The sequence below is a fragment of the Enhydra lutris genome, unplaced genomic scaffold (assembly GCF_002288905.1).
Source record: "Enhydra lutris kenyoni isolate GAN:26980312 unplaced genomic scaffold, ASM228890v2 scaffoldscaffold38, whole genome shotgun sequence".
Classification (NCBI taxonomy): domain Eukaryota; kingdom Metazoa; phylum Chordata; class Mammalia; order Carnivora; family Mustelidae; genus Enhydra; species Enhydra lutris.
Window position 1 is genome coordinate 14,670,335 of NW_019154122.1, and position 22,443 is coordinate 14,692,777.

The 22,443-nt window shown below is 43.0% G+C and overlaps 1 protein-coding gene across 3 annotated transcripts in view; it reads right to left on the reverse strand.

Moving 5' to 3' along the window:
• Positions 1-22,443, reverse strand: part of LOC111154647 (period circadian clock 3) — a 60,141-nt gene that overhangs the window by 30,833 nt on the left and 6,865 nt on the right. For all 3 annotated transcript variants that reach the window (XM_022514415.1, XM_022514416.1, XM_022514414.1), the window contains 8 exons: positions 20,706-20,754; positions 16,818-16,960; positions 15,663-15,741; positions 14,028-14,134; positions 13,607-13,763; positions 9,779-9,884; positions 8,794-8,922; positions 8,203-8,329 (listed from right to left, as the gene is read on the reverse strand). In XM_022514415.1, the coding sequence (XP_022370123.1) occupies positions 8,203-8,329; positions 8,794-8,922; positions 9,779-9,884; positions 13,607-13,763; positions 14,028-14,134; positions 15,663-15,741; positions 16,818-16,960; positions 20,706-20,754 (897 nt within the window). The remainder of the gene's footprint in view (positions 1-8,202; positions 8,330-8,793; positions 8,923-9,778; positions 9,885-13,606; positions 13,764-14,027; positions 14,135-15,662; positions 15,742-16,817; positions 16,961-20,705; positions 20,755-22,443) is intronic.

Consider the following 22,443-nt stretch of genomic DNA (forward strand, 5'->3'; position numbering starts at 1 on the left):
GACATGTTCACTGCTGGTGTGTCAGCCTTGATCACTGGTTAAGGTCTGTCTGCCAGGTTTCTTCCACATAAAGTTACTATTTTACATGTAATACATGATGTAAACAATAAATGTTTCAAAGTCGCACTTTGAGGCCATGCAGGCTTTCTCTCACACTTTCACCTACTGGTGAATGGATTTAATGCCACCAAACTGTACATTTAAAAATGGTTAAAAATCGGTTACACACATCCATTCACTGTTGAATGACATCTAGGTTGTTTCCAATTTGGGATGGGTGCAAACGACTGTGATAAACATACACAGACAAGTTCATGTGTGAATTTGAGTTTTTCTTTTACCTGAGTAAATAAGAATGGAATTGCGGAGTCATATGGTAAGAGTATGTTTAATTTATAAGAAACTGCCAAACTTTTTTTTTTTTTTTTTAAGATTTTACTTATTTGTCAGAGAAAGAGAGTGTGCACAAGCAGGTAGAGTGGCAGACAGAGGGAGAGAGAGAAGCAGGCTCCCCACTGAGCAAGAAGCCTGATGCCGGACTTGATCCCAGGACCCGAGGATCATGACCTGAGCCGAAGGCAGACGCATAACCAACTGATCCACCCAGGCGTCCCAAAAACTGCCAAACTTTTTAAAGAGGCTGTATAATTCCACACTGCCTTCAGCACTGCCTGGGGGCTCTGGTTCTTCTGCATTCTTGCCAGAACTTGGCATTCCCAGTATTTTTTTTTACTTTTAGCCATTCTAATGGGTGTGTGAAGGTATCTCATGCGTTTTTTTTTTTTTTTTAAGATTTTATTATTTGAGAGAGAGAGAGCATTAAAGGAGAGAGGTCAGCGGGAGAAGGAGACTCCCCACTGAGCAGGGAGCCCAACTCAGGACTCAATCTCAGGACTCCAGGATCATGACCTGAGCAGAAGGCAGTTACTCAACCAGCTGAGCCACCCAGGTGCCCCTCTCATGTGGTTTTAACTTCATAACATCTGAAATTGAGTGTTGTTTCCCATGCTATTTGCCATCTGTATGTACTTCACTGGAGAAGTGTCAGGTCTCTTGACCATTTTTTGAATGGATTATCTTCTCATTGTTAAATTTTGACAGTTTTTTTAAGTATTCAGGATATGAATTTTATCTATAATTTGTAAATATTTTCATTGTCTTACCAACATCTTTCAAGACATCTTTAATTTTATCTATAACTTGTAAATACTATCTTAGCAATGTCTTTCAAGAAGTTTTTAATTTTTATAAAGTCCACTTTTTAAAGTCAATTTTTTTTATGGATTACACTTTTGATGTCGGATCTAAAACCTTTTTGCCAAACCCAAGATCACAAAGGTTTTCTCCTAGGTTTTCTTCTAAAAGTTTGTAGTTTTAAGTTTTATATTTAGGTTTATGACCAATTTTGAGTTAACTTTTGTATAACATGTGAGCAGTATGCCAAGGTTCATTTTTTACATATGTGGATGTCTCATTGTGCAGTACCATTTTTTCTTTTTTTTTTGAAAAGCTACCTTTTGTCCATTGATTTGATCTTGCACCTCAAAAACTGACTGTATTTGTGCAGGTCTGTTTTGTAGCTCTCTCATCTGTCCACTGATCTTTTCACCAGCGTCACACTGTCTTAACTACAGTGGCTTCACAGTTAAGTCCTGAAATCAGAGAGAATGAGTCCTCTAACACTGCTACTCTTTTTCAAAATGGTTTTGGCTGTTTTAGTTTCTTTTTTTCCCCCATAGAAGTTTGGGGATCCATCTGATGATACCTATTCAGAAACAAAATCTTGTTGAGAGTTTACTTAGAATGACATTAAATGTACAGATCAAACTGGGGAGAACTGATAATATTGTGTATTCCAAACCATGAACAGGATATATCTTTTCATTTACTTAGTACTTCTTAAAGTTTTTTCTTTTTATCAGTGTCTTGAAGTTCTCTACATATGGATTGTTCCACATATTGTTGGATTTTTTTATATAAGTATTTTATATAGTTTAATAAAAAATTTACATAGAAGTTTAATTAAAAAAAATTCTGTTCCAACTGCTCCTTGTTAGTACATAGAACTTTAACTGGTCTTATATGTTGACCATGTATTTATAACCTTGCTAAAGTCAGTAGAAGCTTTTTTATAGATTCTTTGGAATTTTTCTGTTAGACAATCCTGTCATCTGCAAATAGAGTTTTATTTCTTCCTTTCCAATCTGTTATGTCTTTTATTTCTCTTGCCTATTGCACTGCAGGACTTTCAGTTTGATGTTAAGATGTGGTTAGTGGATACCCTTCACCTATTCTCCAGGTTAGGGTGGAAGCATTCTCTCACCATCAAGCATAATAGATTCCTTTTTTGTTAGGTTAATGAAATCCCTTTTCCACTTCTAATTTTTGAGCATTTATCATGTGTGGGTGTTCGATTTGTCACATGCTTTTTCTCCATCTATTAAAATAACCTGTTGGGTTTGTCTTTTTTATTCTGTTAATATGGTGAATAAATGTGGCTGACTTTCACATATTGAACCAGCCTTGCATTCCTAGGATAACTCATACTTGGTTGTGATATATTTGTCCTTTTTATACGTTACTGGTTTTGATTTGGTGATATATAACTGGGGATTTTACAAATATGTTGGCAATGGATCCTGGTCTGTAGTTTTCTTGAACTGTATTTATCTTGTTTCAGTATGAAGGTAATAATGGGCTCATAAAAGGAGTCTGGGAGTTTCCTTTTCAAAACTGCCTTCTTCTATTTTCTTCTGTCTTCTATTTTCTGAAAAAGATTATGTAAAAACTGGCATTATTTCTTCCTTGAATGTTTGATAGAATACTCCAGTGAAACCAACTGGGCCTAGAGTTTTCTTTTTGGAAGGTATTTAACTTCAAATTCCATATCTGTAATAGATATGTCTATTCTAGCGGTTTCTTTTTCACTGAGTTCTGATAGGTTCTTTAAATTATTAATAGACCAAAGTGATAGGAATAGAGTTGTTTGTAGTCCCTTTAACATCTATGGGGTCCTTCATTCCCAATAGTGGGGATTTCTGTCTTCTTATTCAGTATGGCTAAAGTTTTGTTAATTTTATCAGCTCTCGATTTCATTAATTTTCTCTTATTGATTTCTGCTCTCAATTCCATTGATATTTGGTTTTTATGATTTCTTTCCTTCTGCTCTCCTTTAAGTTGCTCTTCTTGCTCTTGTTTCTTAAGGAGGAAGCTTAGATTATTGATTTGAAACCTTTCTTCTTTTTCCCATATAGCCACTTAATGCTACATAAATCTCCCTTTAAGCATTGTTTTAGCTGCATTCCACAAATTTGCTGCTGTTGTTGTTTTTCAATTCATTCATTTCAAAATGTTTTTACTTCCCTTAAGGCCTTGACCTGTGGGTCATTCAGAGGTATGTTCTTTAATTTCCAAACATTTGGCATTTTCTAGATAAACCTTCCTGTTACTGATTTCTAGTTTAATCCATTAGGTCAGAGAATATATTTGGTTTGATTTATATTTTAAAAAAATTGCTAAGGCTTGTATGATGGCCCAGAATAAGGACTATTTTGATAATGGTCCATCTGCCCTTGGAAAAAATAAGCATCACTTTGTCAGTTGAGGTGTTCCATAAAGGTCCATTACTCCAATCTTGTTGAGAGCAGTGTTCAGGTCTTCTGCATCTTTACTGATCTTCTGTCCAGTTGTTTTATCAATTACAGAGAGAGGTGAATTATAGTCTCTAATACCACTACAGATTTATTTTTCAAAGTCTTTATCAGTGTTTACAACTCATGTATTTTGAAGCTCTGATGTTCAGTGCATAAACTTTTAGAACTATTACATGCTCTTAGATAATCAACCCCTCTGTTGTCATGCAATATCCCTGAAACCCTGATAATGTTGCTTGTCCTAAAGTCTACACTACCTAATATTAATACAGCTTTCCAGCTTTCTTTGGATTCCTATTAGCATGCATATCTTTTCTAAGCTTTTGCTTTTACCCTATGTTTTTATTTGCAAAATGGGTTCTTGCAGATACTATGCAGCTGCCTCTTACTTTTTTTTCATCCAATTGACAATTTCAGTCTCCCAGCTGGTACACTGAGAACATTCACATTTAATGTGATTACTGAAACAGCGGAATTAAAATGTGCCACTTTGCTAGCAGTTTTCCATTTATTTCATCTGGGTGTTTATTTTCTGCCTCATTTTGTATTGAATGTTTTAAATTCCACTTTATCTCCTCTGCTGACATTATCTATACTTCTTTAGAAATCAGTTCTAATGACTGTTCTAAAGTTCACAACATATACATTTAAGGAATCTTAATTCAACATTTCACTTCTGGTGTAAGGACTCCACAGCAACACATTCTCAGTGCCTCTCCTGATCCTTTGCAATATTTTTACATATGTCACAAATGCAGAAAAGTAATTTCTACTTTAGTCAGTTACCTTCTAGGGTAACTAAAAATAAGTAAGAAATAAAATAACTTCATTAATCCCATTCCCAGTGCTTTACATTCCCCCCTCCCCACTTTTGTTTGAGAAATTTCTCCTTCATTTCTGAAAGATACTTTCCACTAGGTAGAGAATTCTGAGCTAGCAGTTTTATTTTTCCTCTGAAGACATTTAGTCTTCTAGTATACATGGTGTCTAAAGAAATGTCTTCTGTAATTCTTATCTTTCTCTGTATGTAGTCTGCCTTTGTTGCTCTGGTTGGCTTCAAGATATCCTCTTTGCTTTTGTTTTCAGCAGTTTGAATATATTTCCAAGTATGTTGTGGTTTTTTTCTTTTTTCAAGTACGTAGTATTTTTATTTTGTGATTGGTTTTTCTTTCTTATTTTTGTATTCACACTATTTGATGTTCTTCATATCTGTGGGAAATTCTTAACCATTATTTCAAGTATTTCTTCTGGGATTCCAATCACTCTTATGTTAGATCATTTGATTGTGTCTCCAAATTCTGAGAGGCTCTATTCTGTATGTTTCTTTCTGTGTTTCAGTCTGTATAATTTCTTTTTTTTTTAATCTAACAATTCTTTTTTTTTTAAGATTTGTATTTATTTATTTGACAGACATAGATCACAAGTAGGCAGAGAGGCAGGCACAGAGAGAGGAGGAAGCAGGCTCCCTGCTGAGCAGAGAGCCCAATGCGGGGCTCGATCCCAGAACCCTGGGATCATGGCCTGAGCCGAAGGCAGAGACTTTAACCCACTGAGCCACCCAGGTGCCCCAAGTCTGTGTAATTTCTATGTAATCTATCTTCAAGTTTACCGATTCTTTTCTTGGTTGTGTTGAGTGCCCATCAAAGGTATATGTGCATCTCCAATGTCTCCATCTGATCCTTTCCATCTCTATGCTACGATTACCTATGTGGTTTTGCATGTTGCTTACTGTCCATTAGAGCCTTTAATGTATTATTTGTAGTTATTTTAAATTCTCTGTCAGATCTTTTCCAACAGCTGTGTCATGTCTGACTCTTGTTCTGATGACTGCTTTGTCTTTTGGGAGTTTTTTCCTTTGCCCCTACATATGTTTCATAATTTGTTGAAAACTAACCATCTTGATGAGACAGCAGAGACTGCGCATCCTTTCCTTCTGCTGGGACTGTGTTCAAGTTAACCTAATTTGTTGGCCAGGACTGAGATTTGTTGCTGCTATGGTTTCACTCCATATATCACAGCTTTCAAATTCCTCTAGTGACACTTTGTGCTTACACAGTGGCTACTGTGCTACAGAGCTTTGGGTTTTTGCCAGTAGTTGCTCCACTTGCAGCCTTTGATCTTCCCTTTGCATTCATTGTGCCTCTCGTGAGTTACTGATTCCATCAGCCGATGCACCAGTATCCAAGACTTGATGTCACATCTCCCTAAATGCATGTGTCCCCCTTAGATTTTAGGCCTGTTGGCTGCCCTGGAGCCTCAGCACACTGACGGGTTCAAGAAAGCTCATGAACTTACTGCCATATGGCTTTTTTCCTTGTCCATTTGGAATGATGCGCTTTCCAGCTCTCCTTGACCACAAACCAAAGCATACTCACCCTGAATGAGTTCAGTTCATGGATCATTGTTTTTCTCTCAGGCACTGACACTCTAGAAGTGGAATAGTCCATTTTCCCCAGGTTCCCCAACTGCTTCTGGCAGCTGGCATCAGGATCTGTAGCTGATGAAGGGGCTTTTTATCTTCATTACTCCTTGCCTTTCCATATTAACTTCTAAAATTTCCCTTCTCATTCTATTTCAAAACCAAACCTGCCCTCATAAGAAAAGTGAAAATATAAATTTAAAAACTTATGTTCTTGTTGGCTCTGACACCCTGTATATAGAACATGTATACAATGATTATTCAGTATTTTCCTCATGATTGGTGCTATTTCTAATATTTAAATTACAACATTTTATCTTTCAGTTACATACTTGTTTCTCTTGAGTGAGAAGTAATATTTTTTTTACTAGCTCTTTAAACTTGTAGGTCTTAAAATATTAATAAAATCAACATGCGCAAGTATCAATAGTTCCCCCCAAACAGTATCAAATGGCAGATTTTCCCTTTTCCCCAAAAGTCATATGCTATGTGTTAGAGTCAAATAACTAAGTAGGTATTATTCTCCTATATTATTCTCCTAAGTAGGTATTATTCTCTACAACAGCATCATAAATACACAGAATTAGTTACAGCTTGAATTTTAGAAAATGGCGAATGGGAATATTGATGTCTGCTTAAAAACATGGCCTTCACACCATGGTACTGATAGCATTTCCAGACTAATGGTAGATGATAAGAAATGGAACAAAGCAGAAGGTGAGAAACAGTTTGTACTCTGACAAGAAATACAGAAGTCGGGACATAAAATCGTGGACCTAACATGAGGTCCTAGGCCCAAGCAGCAGTGAGCAGCACAAAGTGGACCAGACAATAAAGAAAACATTTAGAAATTTTAGCCTTCAAATACCCCTAAAGAAGTTCCAGTGCTAGGACATGGGTTAATAATAAACAGCAAAGAAGATACTCAAATTCTTTTGCAGAGAGGGAACTGGATGGTTTCAAGGGACCAAAAAAAAAGGTATTGTTTCTATCTCATGCCCTTATGTCCATGGCAAAAGAGACAAGTAGAATGTTAAACCCCCTATCAAGGAGACAAAAAAACCCTCAAAGACTGGACATGGTCTATCCAGAGGGCTGCCTAGGAGCTCCTCATGATATCACCTGTAGCAACAGGTAGACGTTTTTGTTTTGTAAATCATGACAAGACTTGAAAAATATAGCTACTATTTTATTTTAGGTTTTTTTTTTTAAAGATTTTATTTATTTTTTTGACAGAGAGATCACAAGCAGGCAGAGAGGCAGGCAGAGAGAGAGGAGGAAGCAGGCTCCCCGAGAGAGCAGAGAGCCCGATGCGGGGCTCGATCCCAGGACTCTGAGATCATGACCTGAGCCGAAGGCAGCGGCTTAACCCACTGAGCCACCCAGGCGCCCGTTACAGCTACTATTTTAAAAAAAATTTTTATTGACCTTAAGAGAATTTCACCCCTACTGTGTAAAATACCCCCATCTGACAATGATAGAGACCATTAATAACATTCGGGGGACAAACCTATAAAGGCTTCCAAAGTTATATTAACATTCGGGAAGACAAATGAAGGGAAAGACAGATAAACTAAAAAGTTAATGTAATTTGATCTCTACATTATAGATCTTTCCTCTGCTATATAAGGCCAGCAGGCTGACTTTTCTAAAAAAGTCAATTATCATGAGTGATCCAATTCCTCTGGAATGCTCCTTATTCATATGTGAGAAAAGTAAACATGCATCCAAAAAAAAAGGAGTCCCTAGTTTTTCATTCAACTTAGATTATAAATATTCATTTGTTGTTAAGAACAGGAAGGATTACTAGAGCCGGACTGTAAAATTAATCCTTTCGGTTGACAGATGCCTCGTGGTCGGGGGCGGGGGGGGGGTGTCTACGAATCTGTATTATCAAAAACATGAGTTCTTCAGTGGAAATACGCAGAAATCACACTCGATGCCGTTTGGCTTTCAGAGCAGTATTTGCGGCTACCACTAGCATCATTACCACCATCACCCGGCAAGTCAATGTAAAGTCAATGTAAAGGGCAGCAGCACCGGGTGGTGGCTTTGTGCTCGCACGCGCCACGCCCACGCAGAAGAGCGCGGACCCGGGGGCAGAGGTTGGAGGCTGCCCTGCTGACTCACCGCCAAGCCGTCCCGGGCGCGTCCCTGTCACCCGCGTATCTGGGGGCTTGGCCGTTGACTCCACGTAGAGCGGCTGTCCCAGAGTCGTAGTTTTGTTTCCACTGGCGTACACCTGCTGCGAAGGCAACTTCGAGAAAAAGAATGACAGAATATGTTTCATACATTAAAAATCAAAAGAGAAACAATAAGCACAGTAAAAGATAGAACACGTGTCCCTTCCGGCTCTCCACCGCCATGACGCGAGGCGCGGTAACAGCGTTCACTCGCTTTCCCGCTGTGCCGCGACACCCTCCACACAGCCGTTCCCAGCACGGTAGCTGTGAGAAGGCCCGCGAGGACCCCGAGCAGCCCCTCCAGAAGGTGCTATTTTCTTTCTGCGGGCGGTTTGCAAACCAAAATGGATGAGGACGTCTGTTTCTCAAACACGGTCCCAGCGGGCCAGGAACATACAGCGGGAAGTCCCCGCGCTAAGGGGCAGACGCGGTCCCATCTCGTTTCACAGCACGTGGTAGGAGACGGACAGGACGCCAGGTGCGCGCACGCACGCACACACGCACACACGCACACGCACGCGCGAAGTCGCTCACGTACCGGTTCCCGGCGCGCGGCCTCGGCGCGGGGCCTGCTGGAATCACTGGACGCCGCGAGGCGGACGCAGGGCTCCCGGGAGTCGCTGCCGCCCAGGCTTCCGAAGCCGCTGGAGGCGCCTCCGTGAACGGGCTGAAGGAAGAAGGAGCCGCGCTAGAGTTCTGGCGACGCCGCCGCGGGGCTGAGAGCTGCAGCCGCCCCCTCAGAGCTTACACTGCGGCGGCCTCCCTGATACCCTGCGCCCGGTCGGACACGGACGCCCCTAACTGGGCTGCTGAGCAGATCCTCGCCTTCCGGCGCTTCTCGTTTTCTAGTCTACGCGGGCGCTTCCAGAACAGCGAGTCCTTAGAAAGCCGCAGAGAACAGAGGTGACAAACTACGAAATAAACTGTCTGTGCCAAGCTGAGAACGGACGGGAGAAATGCAACAGACCCCAAGCTTCGCTCCGCGAACGTCACTCCCTGAACCCCCGTTTGGAAACGAGTGGGCTCGCGGCTACTGGTTTATTAACGGAACCTCCAGTAGGAATCGTTGTTGGCATTTGTTTTCAACAGGTGGTTTTCCCCGCGCCCGCCTTGTAACAGCCAGACGCGGAGACCTGCCATCCCTGGGTCCCCACCTTTAAAATCGGAATCATTTTTTTAAAAATACTGCAGCCCAGCCCCGCAGCTCCGTGCACCGGTACCGGTCGGGAAACAAGGAGGCGGCTCTGGTTTAGGAACCGCTTCCCTGTCTTCCCTGCCGGCTTGGTTTGCTCTGTTAGAGTACGATCCTACAAGAATGTGCTGTGCATTTACTCCTCTCAGTAAAAGGAAAACAAGATGAATAAGGAGCTAAAGACAAAACCAGGAAGACAAAAATTCCCAGAACGCAGGGCGTGAAGATTTCCCCCCCCTTGCGGTGTATTTTTTTGTGAGGTCACTTCGCTAAGATCCACTGTTACAACACGATCATGGAAATTGTTTCCTTTTTTAAAATCTCACTTTACCTGTAAGAGAAGTTTGTGAATTTGTTCTTGTAGTTCTGTTATGTCTTTGTCATGACTGTTCGTCTTCCTTTTTCTGGTAGCAAAAACATCCTCATTCAGGGGATTCCTGCGAAATGCCAAGCAGAAGATGGTGTCAGGCAATTCAAAATTAATTTACAATGAAGTCTAAAGTGATTTTTAAACAGAATGTTCAAATAACAAATCTATACTTGTACAAAGCAACTCTTTGACTTCAAATAGAAAATATAAAGCTAAATCCCATCCGTGGAGGCAAAAAAAAAAAAAAATACTAAGACGTTATGAGGCTTCTTTGGATCGCCTAGAGCACTAATCTTTCGACATCTACGTCAGCATTGTTTTGCAGAAATCTAAAGTCAGTGAGGAGTAACCTCTTTAGATACCAAAATATCTGCAACAACTACTGGTCTCAAAATTTAACATTAACTGAGTAACCTGTTGTAGAAATTTTAAGACCCTAGGTCTGCCAAACAACATTTGATGTTTAACATACCTAATCACTTCAGCAACCCAACTCTTGGTGCAACTGTGGCTGTCAAAACCTGCAGTCTTGTTTACACTAGAGCATTTCAAAACCATGACCTGAACACAGCAAGAGGAAGATGTGCCAGCAGAAAACATCACAGAGAAGAAAATGACGTTCATTAAGGACTTATGTGACAGGAACCATGCCACTTTTATACAGCAAGAATAACATTTTCTAAACCCTTACAATGTGCCAGGCACCATTCCAAGTGCTCTAGCAAGTATTACCTCCTTCACTGGAGCTGAAAACTTCTCGAAGTCACCTAGCTGGTAAAGTCTAAACAGGTATTCATGAAGGGACCAGAGTCTAGGCTTTGGAGTACACTTTTGCCACCACAGTGTATCACCTCTCAGTACCTCAGTAACTCAAGTACTATTAACGTGATGCACTGAGTCAGACATGTCATCTCCTGAGTCCTCACAACTCTATGAAGCAAGAATCATTGTGATGCCAGAGAGGTTGGGTCACTTGCTGACACTCATACCTGAAAAGCAGCAGACAGGGTTTGAATCTACACACCTGACTCCAAAGCCAGTGCCTTCCCTTTTCTATTCTGCCACCCTGCTGTTTCTTACAACTTTTAACACACAACCCAATTCCCTAAGAACTGAGATACTTTCCCAAAGACTGAAATAATTCTTAATTAGCAGTGTGATAAAAGTAGTCAGGTAGAGCTCTGCCTTTGGAGACTGTCCCTCTCTGTCCGGAGCCCCATGGCAATGTCTTCTTTGGCGTGCAGACCGTGGGTGGTGCCCACCAGTAGTTATCAACACAGCATGATGTATGTGGAACATACATGGCAAACTGTGCTTGAATGCACCACCTGACACACTGTACACAGCACCCCCTTGGCCTGTCTGCTACCCGTTCTCCCCAGCCTCCCATTGGCATGTGAGCTCTGTGGGGTCAGTCTCTCTGGCCTGCTGTGTTCACCTCTCTGGTTCCTCCAACTGTGCCAGGCACATCCAAGAATGAATCCATCAGTGAAGGAGCAGTCTTGGCCGGGAGTAGGGGGTAAGGTTACATCTGACCCATGATAAATATGGCTGTGCACTATGAGCTTGATACATTCCAGACACATTTGGTTTGTTTGTCAAATGAAATTCTGGAACAGAAATAGAACCAACTGCTTTGTGTTGTGAGATCTATTCCTGTCTGTGAAGCTTTCTACAAAACCAGGTTGTACCTTTAGTCAGTAATCACATAACTCAAGATAAAGAATGTGCAGGCTATGGAGATGCAGCCTTGACCCTAAAGTGGCAAATGCCATGCAGTGCTAGGCCACTGGCTATGGAAGGACACTGCTTGAGGAGTCAGGGAGAAAACCTGGTTCTTCTCTCCACTTCCCAACCTCCTCCTCAAGTGACCTCTACAAAAGTTACTCTGTCGCTGAATATATGGATATTATCTGGAGGATGAGAGGTAATAGCACATCACTGCTTTCCCACAGAGAGGTGGCTAGGTTCCCCGCTGAACACCCTCACTGTACCCCCTCATTGTTCCCATTTCAACCTCACACTTGCCAAAACTCCACTCACACATGCCATTTCTAGGTCCGGGCTCTCCCACGGCACTGTGGGCCCCAGGTCAGGGGAGATGACATCTGTGTGGTCTACCATCTTAGTCTCAGGGTCTAGCACAATGCCCGGCATAGCAGGTGACCCATAAGTACTTGTAAAAACAGTTGTATAAATATAATGGATGATTATAAAAAGAGCAATAAACATTTACTAGACTCTAAATTTTTCCCTCACATCATCCTGGAAATTGAGATGCAAATGTTGATATAATTTTTTTTTAAATTGCAAACACTGTGAGTACTTATCAGTTAATTTCATACTTCATGTAATCACACTGAAAGGACAATTGGGACATCTAGGACATGGCTCTGGCATTGATGGGGAGGGCATAAAGACCAATGGCACCCAGGGGACACCTCATGAGAGCAATCATACTTGCTCTAGGGTTTCCTATAGTCCTACTAAGCAACCACCTGATTTTATTTTCCTTTCCCTACAGATTTCCCTACCTGGAAAAAAAAAGTCCTTTCTGGCCAACATGAGTAACACTGACTTGGCAGTCATATTTCTGATCCTAGTTACTACATTAGTTTTCTAGCAGAAGTTGGTCTCTTGAGTTAGGGCAGCAAGGAGCCCTTTTCTCCCATTAGGGTTCCAGACCTGCTCTACTGAGACGCCAAACCCAAAGCACAAAGACATAGGAGGACCTTGGGACCATTTCTCCCCATCGCTAGGTATCTTGTATTATGTAGTATTAAGACACGACAAAGTAAGTCTTACTGGTACACCTACATTCTCAGTTTTATGCTTATGTGCACAAAGCTGTATGACAAAACACAAAAGACATGATTTCTCAACCTTAGCATGATTCTAAAGAGTTAAGTATAATTTCCATGCTAAAAAAAAAAAAAAACCCAAAAGATACCACAGGGGAACCTATGGCCCAGCTGAGAAATTTACAGGTCAATTTTAATTTTAAGCCAAAAAGTCAAGGGACTGGGAGTATTTTAGGCTCCAAGAGTGGTGGGCCAAGTAGCTGTGATCGAAGAGGCTAGAGTCAGCCATGTTGTCAGGAAAAGAAAAACTAAAGCATCTAATTTTTTAAAATAAAGATTTGATAAAATGGACACAAATAACTGGAATTTGACAGCAGAAGCTGATATAAAATGGTTTACATGGTCACTAAAGAGAACTTTAAAATTCAGAAAAGAAAAAAAAAAAACCACACACACACAAAAAACATCTCACTCCATTACCCTACACAGAGTCAAAATTTGTATTTTATTTCCTTTCTTCTTCTTCCTACTTCACAGTGTTTATGTGTCATTTGAACACATTTATATTCATACAGTATAAACAATTTTGTATGCTGCCTTTTAAATCTGATATATATTTCTCATGTTATATAATCTTTGGAAAAATTTCCTTTGACCAATAATACAACATGTCAAACAAATAGTCTAGATCTTAATGATTGACATATAAGCTACTCTAAGTCTGCCATTATGATTGAACATGGTGCAAAATATATCTTTTCTTTATAAAGCTCTTCTATATTTAGGCCTATTTCCTTAGACTGTTTCCATATGGGAATCATGAGGGTAAAGTGGTAGAAATCTTTCAAGGTCCTTGGCAGACCAAAAAAAAAAAAAAAAATCTGTGCCTTATTTAGTTATGTGTCAACTGAGTCAAAGGGAGTCATGGGTGGAAGAATACTATTTGGTAAGAATGGTCTTCTAGAACCATGAACACTGACTGACTTACGTTCGAACTTTATGCCGACCAATGATGAAAGACACCTTCCGGCTCCATGGGTTCACAAAGCTGGACCAGCTGGAGTCCAAAATGACGTAATCTCCATTTTGGGTACAAAATCGGATGGGTGAGTGTTCAAAGGGAAGGTGGCCTGCATACTTCAAGACTGTAGAAGATAATACCACGAGATTAGAATTTAATGAATGCATATTTAGTGCAAATATTTTTTCTAGGCATTTATTTGTAAGTTCTTCAGATGTCAATACAGAATAAAAATAGTTTTAGCAGCTTCAACACAGTGCTCACTTGTTAAAGGTTGAGCTCTAGTGATAAAGAGCTTATGAGAAGCTCTAACACGAAATGAAATGAAAAATTAGAGCAGAGGAATGGTTACAGAAAAACTTCCTCCTATAAAGAAGCAGGTCCTTACCTTTTTGGTGTATTGCGAGCATGAGAGAACGATCTTCTGGGTGCAGATAAGCTAAGACGGATGTTCCCATCAGATCCTGAGGTAGATAACCCAGCAAAGGCACTGCTCTGTGATAGAGACACAGCACAGACAGCATGTTACATGCAGCAAGTAATTTTCAGACTTTATACGCTTTCAACAATACTTTTTAACTTAATTCTACCTATGAAAAAGAAAAGGCATGCAGAAGATATCATTCCAGCATTTATAAAAGGGGTCATGGGGAAATGGCTCCACAATCTAAGAGATGCTGGGCACTGAACATGTGTCGAAGTCACCTATGGAACTTTCTAGAAAATGATTCACAGGCTTACCACAGGTTAACTAAATCAGTTTCTGGGGTAAGACCAGGAATCTGTATTTTTAGCAAGTTCCACAGGGGTCTCGGACACCCCTCCCAATTTACAAAGTTTACAAAGGTCACATTGTAATGCAGAAGAATGCTGATGGTGTAAGTGAATAAAGCAGGGTGCACATTTATCCAGCACGATTAAAACTGTGCGGAAACAGTATCTCCCAGAAGGTGGAAACAGACAGACGCCAGGAACACAAAGACATGTGCAGGATGGAGTTTCACGGGAGGGCAGTGAATGCACAGCTCTCATGGTCACGTAGAAAGAATGGACTCCATGAGTGTTTTCTGTGTGTCCAAATTCACAACCATTTTCTAATGCAATAAATTTAAGCCATTACCAGGGTATCTGCAGCTAAATATTCTTACTCTCTACAGATTCCATGATACAAAGTATTTCATCAATTACTGTTTAGTTTCAGGGTGCCTATTATTAAATAAACCTATTTTCAGATGTTAAGATTTTTTAAAAATCAAAATGAAAAGCTATCCTAACTGTGCCAACCGTTTTGACTTTGTTGGTTTCCACTTCCGTGTGCCATGGTGCACTGAGTGCCTGATTTTCCGATTTCACGAATATGTAAATTCAAAAATAAACGTGGGAAGAAACAGAGGGTACTCACCAGGGGATAACAGTGTTTATTTTTTCCAAATAAAAGTATTAAAAAACAACAATAAGCAATGACTACTATCTGCTATCATGATTCTTTAAGAGCACTTTAATATCAAAAAAAGGTAGAAAAGACATCAGTTCAAAATGACTGATGATGCTTTAAATTAAGTAAACTTAGCTTTACCAAAAAAAAAAAAAAACCTTCTTATTTCTCCTTTTGTTTCTCCCTTCACTTCAGACTGAGAAACATTTCATCGAAAGGTATTTTAGGAAAGCACTTGTCTGATGGAAATCATGTTGGTACCTGAGCTAGAGGCCAGAGTTAGAGTTTTGGTCTCCTTTTGAGGACAATCACGTACCATGTCCAGGTTCACTGTCCTCCTGTGTAACATGGAGCAACAATTCCTGACGTACCTAAAGCAGACTACTGTCAAATCAAATACAACTTGCAAACTGTATAAGTAGAATATGCAAGATCCTTATATTGAAACATAAACTTCAAGCTAACAAATCAAACTTGCAAATGGTTAGACATATGTTTCATAATGTGGACGTATGTAAACATAATGTAAATGTTCTCATATTTCTATTTTCAGAAACAAATTTTTTTCAGGCTTAAAGAAGCACTTACCTTTCATCTATTTCAAGAAAGACACATCCTGGGGTGTGTGTTGTGGTAAAAATTCTTTTATCCACCGGGATTCGAGGAGCTACGAAAAACAGAAAGACTCACCTAAAGGCAAATATTTAATTAGTCATGCCCTTAACTGACCACTTACATTAGAGAGGGAACAGTATCTCATATGAAACGGTAGAAATCTCACGCGGGGGCCTGGCCTTCAAGAAGCCGAGGCTACGGTTATGTTATATAATACTTGTCATTACTAACTACATTTTGATTAGCTCAAAATGCAATGGCTACTGAAGTCCATTGTAAGTCAAGTTTGTGTGCACGGAATCACTCATCACAATCCAGCAGGCCGAGCTGGCGGAAATGAAAGGTCAGGCCTGCTGGGTCTGGTGGTATTTGGTGGTGCTGTGTGACTAAGTACAATGAATTTGGTGTCAGTATTTTAAATTTGAGTCAGAAAACTCATATGGTCAGTGCTTCTGTATTAATGCATGAATTTGGAAATGTAGTTCTGCCATCAGAGGACAGAACTACAGCTTCCCCTCAAGGCCTTTCAGAATACTTAAAAAATACAAATTCATTCTTGTGACCTCATAAGAAACTGTGCAACAGTTTTCATGCTCTTTTTTTTTTTTTTTTTAAGATTTATTTATTCACTTGAGAGAGAGAGTGGGTGTGTGTGAGTGTGGGGGAGAAGCAGAGGGAGGGAATCTCAAACAGACTCCCCACTGGGCATGGAGTCCGGCTCCATGCCGGGACTGGTAAGGTTGTGACCTGAACTGAAACCAAGGGTCAGGCGTGTAACTGACTGAGCCACCTAGGTGCCCCCAAGTTCCATGCTCTCGTTTCACACAGGGCAGAAGCCAGAGGCCACCAGTCACCAGTACAGAATGGTTCAGACCAGGTATCAGTGGCCAAGTCTGTGCTTAGCTCTTAGGCCACACTGACCTTGAAGGAGACAACTATGGAGAAGTCAGGGTCAGGAAACAGAGACACTAGGGCAGATCAGCTCTAAATGCCCAAGAGTTCAGGGCCAACATGAAGCCTTGAGCACTCTTTTCTGGTGCTGCAGCTGCAGTCAACAGGCTTCCACATGCTCCTACCTGCATGGCTGTCAGGTTACGTTTGATCCAGAAGCAGACCCTCCTGCCTTACCTTCATAACCAGAGTGAATCTTCTCCACCAGGGTGAGACAGCAGGGCTCAGATTCCAGCTGGGCAGAGCTACGTACATGCAGCAGATAAGGGATAATCCGGACTGGGCAGTAATGCTTCTTTTGCTCTGTGTCCTGGCCTCCCCTGAAAAGCACAGAGATGGTGAGTGACCTGTCCTGATAGATTCAGGGAGCCCAGCGTGAAACAAGGCCTTGAGAGATGCCTTCTTGGTGATTTCTGAAAGAGACCTACCCAAATCTAAAAATGTTTAAATGTGTTTATTTTAAAAAGAAATGTTAGTTTACATTTTCAATGCCCAAGGATAATTATACTCATTCCTTATCCAATGAAAAAGAGGAGTTACGGAGAACTAGCTTAGTGGGTTAAAAGTGGAACCAGCCATTCCATGACTTTTCTTCTGACCCAAATCATGTGACCTCCTGGTTTTACCTCACGTGCCTCAACCAAGTACCACATGACAGCCATCAGGTTTCCCTGTGATCATGCCCCCCAAAGCCAGCTCTCCACCACCCCTACCTACACTCTCTCGAGGGGCTGACTTCGTCGCATAGCTTCACGACTACCTGGATGGGCACAGGGCCCTGTGTGGGGGGAAGCAGGCATCAGGAAAGCAGGGCTAGAACCTGCTGGCCAAGCCCTGGCCCAGCTGGGCAGGGGCGGCTCGACTCCCAGCCTTTCACCTGGTTTTATAGCTCCAGCTTCCCAGAGGACATTTCTCCTTGGATACACTGTGGTCCCCTTAGTAGCGACATGCCCACAACCGAATCCATCCCCCCCTCCCCCGTTTCTATGGGTCACACCTCGCCTCTCCCACCACTGGCCGAAGTCACGTCAGGTGGTCTTCAGCTGCTAGAAGCTCCACCTCCGTGTGCCCGGTACTCCCCCCACCCCCACCTCGCTTCCTTGCCTCTCCTCAGACCCTGGTGCCTCTGCTCCCAATCGTGTCCCTGCTTCCGTTTGAGAAAAGAACAGCCTGACCCTGACCCTGACCCTGACCCACCCGCTGTCCTGTGTCTCCCACCTGTTCCGGGGCCTGCATCTCCCAGGCTCATCCCATCTTGGCTTCTGCACGCTCTGTGTGCACTGACAAACCGAGCACCTGTCTCCAGCCCGGACTTCTCCCTGAACTCCAGACCCACCTACCGATGCTCCATCAACACCACAGAGTTCAAGTTCCACCAGACAAGGCCAATCAACTTGTCTAAAACCAGGCACCGGACTCTTCCCCTCCTCGCTCCGGGAAGCGGCTCTTTCCTTTCACACCCCAAACTGGTCCATTAATGAACTCCAACAGCTCTCCCGAACAAAGATATCTGAAATCCCCAAGGTATGTCTGTGTCTTCCTGCTGCCACTGCCCAGTGACAGCCCTTCTCTCCCCGGCCCTCCCTCCTGCCCCTCATCCCTGCCCCTTCTCCAGCGCAGCGCCCGACGAGGCCCTCTTAGGCCAGGTCGCATCCCTCTAAAAAATGCAACTGGGGAGCGCCTGGGTGGCTCAGTGGGTTAAGCCGCTGCCTTCGGCTCAGGTCATGATCTCAGAGTCCTGGGATCGAGCCCCGCATCGGGCTCTCTGCTCTCTCGGGGAGCCTGCTTCCTCCTCTCTCTCTCTGCCTGCCTCTCTGCCTGCTTGTGATCTCTCTGTCAAATAAATAAATAAAATCTTTAAAAAAAAAAAATGCAACTGGCCTATCTCTGTCCACTGAGGATTCCCAGAAACTGTGTGAAGCCTGGTTGGTCTCCAGACGGTAATGCCATCTCCCACCTCAAGGAAGGAGGGATCATGGGAGAAATGACGGACTCCACATGCGCAGTAGGACACATCTAGGTGGCACCTGGGCCACTGTGCCTGGAGCAAAGGCGCTGTCAGCGCCCATGGGGGTACCCTCACATGGCACTGGAGCGAACCTGAAAGGGTTCATGCTGGCCACAAGCGAGACCATTTGAGCATCACAGAGATGAACGAGCACCTTCTGTTTCTGCTCACATTCTGAAATGCTGATGGAGGAAATGAACCACGGTCTGCGAACTGCTTCAGCGTCAGGGGGAGGGTGGGCTGAGGAGCTGGCGGTGGTAGATACGACAGAAGACTGGCTGTGGATTAAAGTCAGCGAAGGTGAATGGTGAGTCTGCACCAGTGCACTGTACTATCTCCCCTACTTCCATGTTATTTTGCAAATTCCAAAAGTAAGGTTTTCAAAAAAATGATTAACCTGAACAAAACATGCCCTTCGGAAGTCAAAGCTCCCTATGGTCCGGTCCCTGTTTCTTCATCTCCTTCCACTCTTCTCCAGCCATATTAGTTTCCTTGTTACTCCCCCCACAGGCCAAGCATGCTCTGCCCCAGGGCCTTCGCACTTGTCTGGAACACTCTTCCCTCAGGTAGAGGTATGGCTTGCTCCCTCACCACCTTCAGGCTCTGGCTCCAATCAGGCTTCTTATTAAAGAACATTCCTTAACCACCCTGAACACACTAGTAATCTCTCTCCTGCCCAGAATTCCCACTCCTTCCCTCTCCTTCACTGTTCCACATGGAACTTACTGCCAGCGGACACACACGTAGGTACCTGTTTGTTAACTGTCTCCCTTCCACACACAGAATGGAAGGTCCACAAGGGCAAGAACTTTGCACCTGTAATCTTGCCTGGCTCAGAGAAGGCAAAGAAATATATTTACTAGCAAAATAAACACAAACAGCACTTAGTCTGTGGTGAGCACTGTTCTAAGGTCTTCGTTAACAGTTCCTCTGTGAAGGACTGAACGGACCAACACAGCCCTCCCTCCTGCGGCCCTCTCCCCGGGGTAGCCTTCCCCAAGCACTGGAACGCTGTGAGCTCAACAGCTCCAACCCTGTGGAGTGCTGACTGGTCCATTACAAGGACTTTTCTCTTTAGTTTTCCACATCTGGACCCTTTAGTAACTTCAGTACTCACGCTAGCAATCGTGATGTCACTGAACCACATTTCCTTATTGCAAAAGTAACATGAACACAGCACAGCAAATTCAGAAGAAAAAAAAATCACTAACAAATCCTATCAGAAACCAACTACGATTAAAATTTGGGTCAGTTTTCTTCCAGTTCATTACATCTGGACCTTTTAAATCCTTCCCTTAGACACAGGTATTTTACTTTCTTTAGTTATTTAAAATTTAGGAAGTTAGGGGCGCCCGGCTGGCTCAGTCAGTAAAGTGTGTGTCTCTTGAGCTCACCAGGTCACAAGTTCAAGCCCCACTGTAGGCACAAAGCTTGCTTAAAAAAATTTTTTTTTTAAATCAAGTAAAATTTCAAAAATTAATTTTAAGTGTGACCAAGAGTCAAAAAGCAAACAAAAACCAACAGATTCCCAAACAATGGGCATTTGAAAGTGTACTTAACATCATCCAGCAGTCCCTAGTGAGAAAGAGAGACAGAGAACATGAGAGAGAGCACGAGAGTACGCGAGCACCCCCGGCTAAGAATGATCTCTCTGTTCTTCGTCCGGACTGCATTATTACCTCGTCATTTTGAGTGTACGCTGCTTCTCCTCAATCAAAACACAAACTTCTTGTGGCAAGAACCCAGTGCTACGGGGCGCCTGGGTGGCTCAGTGGGTTAAGCCGCTGCCTTTGGCTCAGGTCATGATCCCAGGTCCTGGGTTCAAGCCCCACATTGGGCTCTCTGCTCAGCAGGGAGCCTGCTTCCTCCTCTCTCTGCCTGCCTCTCTGCCTACTTGTGATCTCTGTCAAATAAATAAATAAAATCTTTAAAAAAAAAAAAAAAAAAGAACCCAGTGCTAGCTGAATACAAAAGAATCTAAAAAGGGCCCTAAAAAGGGCCCCCCAAAATCAGAGTGTAACCCATCATTCCTGCCCCTCACAAGCCCCCAGACTTACCGGATCCTGCAGAAAAAGGACTTCACCGGAGTGGAGTCGTATTGAGATGCTGCAGGAAACAGAGACAAAGTGTTAACCACCCCCTCCCAGAGCAACAGGCCAGAGAAGCTCACTGTCCACGAGACAAACTCCAATTATCCCCAAACAAATGAGAAACTGCTCTTTTAAAGGAGATACCCTTGATTCAAACAGGGCTTCTGCCCTCTCTCTGAGATGGAGTCGCATCCAGTATTTTCCAGAGGGATTCGGTACTCTAGCTGTGACCCTCAGGGAGACAGCAAGCATATGTATGTAGGACTGAGGGCTTTCCCTCATCAAACTGCTGAAACTGCCCATGCTCCTCCTTCCGAGCTCAAGGCAATGATCTGGGGACACAATTACTTTGGTAGTCACGTTCTATTTCACGGTGATAGTCCGCACAGGTCTCAAAACTGCTGATCTGGACCACTTACAGTGTTTAGGTACAGGATACAGAAATGTCTCACTGTTTTCTGTCCTTGGACAAAATCCCCAAAGTTGGGGCCCAGAAATGACACGACCGTCTTAGGCCTCTCACCATGGAGTGCCTCCCTGGTCTACAAAAGATCGTACCAACCACCAGGGTCTCTAAGGACACGTTCTCACCAGCCTCACACCAACATTTGCGCTGGTTTATGGATTTCGATGTTAATTTCATTGATTTGTCAAGTGGTAATTCCGAAATGTTTAATTTACCTTGATCGAGGGGCTGAACCTTTTCCCAAGTGTTTATCGACTATTTAGCTCTCCTCTGCTTAGAGCACCTTGAATTGATCTTTGGGGCACTTGCCCACTGGGGTGAAAAAGCCTCAGTTACAGGAACCAAGGACATGCTTAAAACCAAGGAGATGTTTTATAAGCATATACCAAAGGAGCAGAAACAACGAGAACTCTGAAGAACCAAGACAGGGCACGTGGTCCGGGTCTTTGCACTTCCGAGGAGAAGATCACAGAAGAGTCAGAAAATGGACTTTTGAATGACCAGGGAAAATGTACCTGATTAAAAAAGCAAACAAACAAAAAAAACCCCGAAAAACCAAACTGCAAAAACTCCCAGTTTCAAAGGCACCAATGATCCAACTCTCAGAATTCAGAACACTATGGAAGTCACAGTCCTGGAATCCTGAAACCAGATGACTGTTCCTCGGCTCGTCTGTGAGGAGGAACCGGGCTGACAAGGTCAGCTCACCGAACTCATGGCTCTGAGACACCCAACGGGCCCTAACATCGAGACCACCCCAGGAAAGGCTCAGAGAAGCCTGCAGAGGGCTGATGGCAAGATAAGGATGTCTCAAAAATATTCTTAACTTTTTGAGATGATTTTTATAAACAGGACCCATTCCTTGGTGTCATTTTCAAATGCCCACCTTCGTGTGGCCACAGATGTCCTGTTTGATGGTTCCCACCGCAGGGACTGACGTGGTCCGGAGGGGCAGCGGATCCCAGCAAGGGCCCTGACTCACACTGGCAGGGTGAAATCCCGCTCCGCACCTGCCGGTAGCGCGACCTCGGATGAATCCCTTAGCTCTGTGCCTCAGGATCAGAGAGATGGAGAAAGGGCGTGGCTCCCGGCTTCAGCGGACATCACTGACCGCAGGCCACAGCTGCTATCTCAGGGCCCCACATTTGGTGGCTGTTCCCACCCAGGGCCCGCGCACGGAACGGTACCGAGACAGGACCATTCCATGGAGATGCTGAGCTCCTCTGGTGTGTGACCGTG